This window comes from Lynx canadensis, chromosome C2 (assembly GCF_007474595.2).
Source record: "Lynx canadensis isolate LIC74 chromosome C2, mLynCan4.pri.v2, whole genome shotgun sequence".
In the NCBI taxonomy this organism is placed as follows: domain Eukaryota; kingdom Metazoa; phylum Chordata; class Mammalia; order Carnivora; family Felidae; genus Lynx; species Lynx canadensis.
The window spans coordinates 144,568,425-144,571,809 of record NC_044311.2 but is presented as its reverse complement, the minus strand read 5'-3'; the positions used below and the strand labels follow the sequence as shown (position 1 = coordinate 144,571,809).

The following is a 3,385-nucleotide window of genomic DNA, read 5'->3' as shown; positions in this document are numbered from 1 at the left end:
TTTAATGAGTGTTAGGGCCTCTCCCTGTGTCAGGGGACAATGAATGAATACATTGTTGTCAGGGAGGTAATTAGAAAAATGACACAAAAGGAGGGTACACACGTGATTTATCACATGCTCTGACCAAGGTATATAAGCCTCCCTCCATCCATGCTGACATTCACGCTCAGGATCTTGCCTTGAATAGCAAACCCGGCTCAACACCCTTGACACCATGAGATACTACGGCAACTACTACGGAGGCCTGGGCTGCGGCTGTGGAGGCTTCGGTGGCCTGGGCTGCGGCTCTGGCTGGGGATGTGGCAGCTTCCGCAGACTGGGCTGCGGCTGGGGCTGGGGAGGCCTCAGACATGGCTCCTGCCGCCCACTGTGCTACGGCGGACATGGGTTCTCTAGCTTCTGCTGAGACCCTGCCCTGGAATTCGAACATCTGAGGCTACAGGTTCATAACTCAAATCAACCAAAATTTGAACCAAACAGTATCAGCTGGGACCAAGCCAAGATCAACGGATTTAGCATCTTAGAGTCTAGGAATAATTATCATCTTCTCTTTGCCTGCTTCATGTCTCCAGGTGCCCCCTATTTTCACTTTTGTAACTGTGGAATTTCCCTGTTTCCTTTGCAATAAATTATCCTCAGTTAAAATGGAAGCTATGGCTTATCTTATTTATTTATTTAACTCAATTCTGATTTTCCCTTTCACAGTGTGCTTCTCTTCTTGTGTCCTTTCAGAGAAACAGTCCTAAACTCCTGGTTATCGGTCCCTGCAATAATCATAGCAATATAAACACAGAGTTTCTGAGGATTAATCCGCTTTCCACAATAGCCACCTAATTTTGCTCAGTGGTGTTAGTTTTGATTTAGAATCTTGAACCTATTAATTTCTGGTTTATCTGGATCTGAAAAAAATTAACTAGCAAGCAGTGTCAAGTTCAAATGCTATTTCCAATATTAAGGATGGATTTTGAAAGACTCAGACTTGTTTGCTAAACACAAAAGTACATTTGTTCAGTCAGATTCAGATGGTAAGACCTAACCTTTTAGTCAACCCAGTCATATTATATTAGCTTTACATTGGCCAGATCAGAGAAAGTAATAGCTTGGTGACTCCACTGGATGACTATACTACTTAGCGTGACAGGGTTCAAGAACTATTCTATTTTCTTAATGGTTAATAGTAATTCTCCAGAATTTGAACAAAGGCCTTCTGTAGTTCTAAAGAAGAAAAATCCATACCATGGCTTGGAGCAGGTATTTGACATTCCTAGTATAATATTATATTATTAGAATTTGAAATGACTGCCTTTATGGGTCTCTGCTGGAGTTAGGGAAATTCTCCAGCACATCTTTTTTCCAGGGAAAAGCTACTGCTTATGTTGGGAACAACACATCACACAACTGATGCACATCTGGAAGGGTCGAATGGGCAAAGTCAGACACACTGAAACCTGTCTGATTTATTTGTAATTTTATAGCTTCAGCTTGACTTAATAAGAATGAGATATTCAAGTTATTGACTGTTTTTCGTATTTAGAATGATCAATGAAAACGGAACAAGTTCTGAAGAAGGCAGACAGAAAGAATTAAATAACAATGTGTGATGTAGTAAAAAATTTAATTGGAACCCAAAGCATTAGACATAAAAGAAAAAGATGACTAAATTAGACATCGTTATATTACAACATTGTGTTCTTGTATAAACAGAATGTAAAGTAGAAAAATGCAAGCGACAAACCAGGTGAAAATAATTTTAATGTATAAGTTTGATAAAATGCCACTACCCCAAAATGTAAAGAGTTCCCACTAATCAATTATAAAATATTGATTAATTGATTAATATTAAATAAGCCCAGTTAAAAATGGACAAAATACTTGAACAGGCATTTCAAAAGAAAGGATATCTAAGTGGCTTGTAAAGATATGTTAAATTCCCAGTGCCATTATTGATCAAGCAAAACCAAATTAAAGTAATATTCAGATAACACTATGGACCCTAAGGATGATCAGATTAAGACTCTGAAACGGTCAATGTGGGTAAGGATGTGGAAAATCTGGGACTCTCATAGATTGCTGGTGGTACAGTAAATTTAGCAACTGTATTGGAAAATCTTGGGCAGAATCTACTGAAGCTAAATATATATAGTATAAATTGGCAATGTGTTTCCTGTGTATACCCAAAGTAAAGGAATGCTTAGGTCTACAAAAAAGGTCTCTATTAGAAGGTACATGGAGACTTGATTCATATGAAAGAAAGAAAGAAAGAAAGAAAGAAAGAAAGAAAGAAAGAAAAGAAGGAAGGAAGGAAGGAAGGAAGGAAGGAAGGAAGGAAAGGAGGAAGGGAAGAAGGGAGGGAGGGAGGAAGGGAGGAAGGAAGAGAAACTACTCAAATATAGATTTACCGGAGCAAAATAGTAAATAAATTGTGCTCTAGTTATACAATGGGCTACTTTGCAGCAATGAAAACAACAAAACTAACGTTACATGCAACAACAAAGATGCATCTATCTCACAGAGACAGTGATGTACAAAGTATTTCAGGGGAGAAAAGTGCTGGTATACTTTATGATTTCATTCATATGACATCCAAAACAGGCAAACTTCTAGGCAGGAATACTAACTGGTGGGTCAAGAGAAAATCTGGGCAGCTTGGGTGTAATCGATCTAGGTAGTCTGTGAATTAAAGCAAAATATCACTAATTTGTACAGTTAAGATTTGGGTATTTTACAATATGCTTTAAACAACAACAACAAAAAGCAAGTGAAATGACGGCTTATGAGCTTCTCTAAACTAAGAAAACTATTTGAGCCGGTTCTTCCTTTAAATCCTCAGATACATTCATAGAGATACCCATGTCTGCGGAAGGCATGATCCTTACCTATAAGAACCCTAGAGTGCATTCATCCATTTGACTCTTCCTCATTGATTTTCTACTTCCTGCTAGTATTTGCACAGCAGTCAACAAGTCCAGCTGGGAAAATGCATCATCTCATAATTGCTTATAAGCTCAACAAAAGCTGAACAGTGTATTTGATTCCATGAAAGGTGAAAAAGAATTTAGATGCTCAGTTGAAGAGCGTATCTGGCAGGACTCAACCAGGATTTGAATCAGCCTTGCACATAGGTGATTAAGTTCTCCAAGTAAGCTGAAGGACTTTTTGCTTCATTTCATGCTTTCTCCACTCTGTCTTTTTATACCTATATTTTTGGAGAGTCTGAAGACCTTTTTTTTAAAATTTTTTATTAGTTTTCTTTATTTTTGAGAGGCAGAGAGAGACTGAGTGTGTGGGGGGGAGGGGCAGAGAGAGAGGGAGACACAGAATCTGAAGCAGGCTCCAGGCTCTGAGCTGTCAGCATAGAGCCCGACGTGGGGCCTGAACTCAGGAA

General features: G+C 38.8%; 1 protein-coding gene across 1 annotated transcript; it reads left to right on the top strand.

The window, feature by feature from the left end:
* The first annotated feature begins 214 nt into the window (after positions 1-214).
* Positions 215-406, top strand: LOC115522944 (keratin-associated protein 19-4-like). The gene has a single exon (XM_030328486.1). The coding sequence runs from the start codon at positions 215-217 to the stop codon at positions 404-406; it is 192 nt and encodes a 63-aa protein (XP_030184346.1).
* The last annotated feature ends 2,979 nt before the right edge of the window (positions 407-3,385 follow it).

Excerpts from the sequence above, each read along its gene's own strand:
- LOC115522944 (XM_030328486.1), top strand. The coding sequence starts at position 215 with ATGAGATACTACGGCAACTACTACGGAGGCCTGGGCTGCGGCTGTGGA.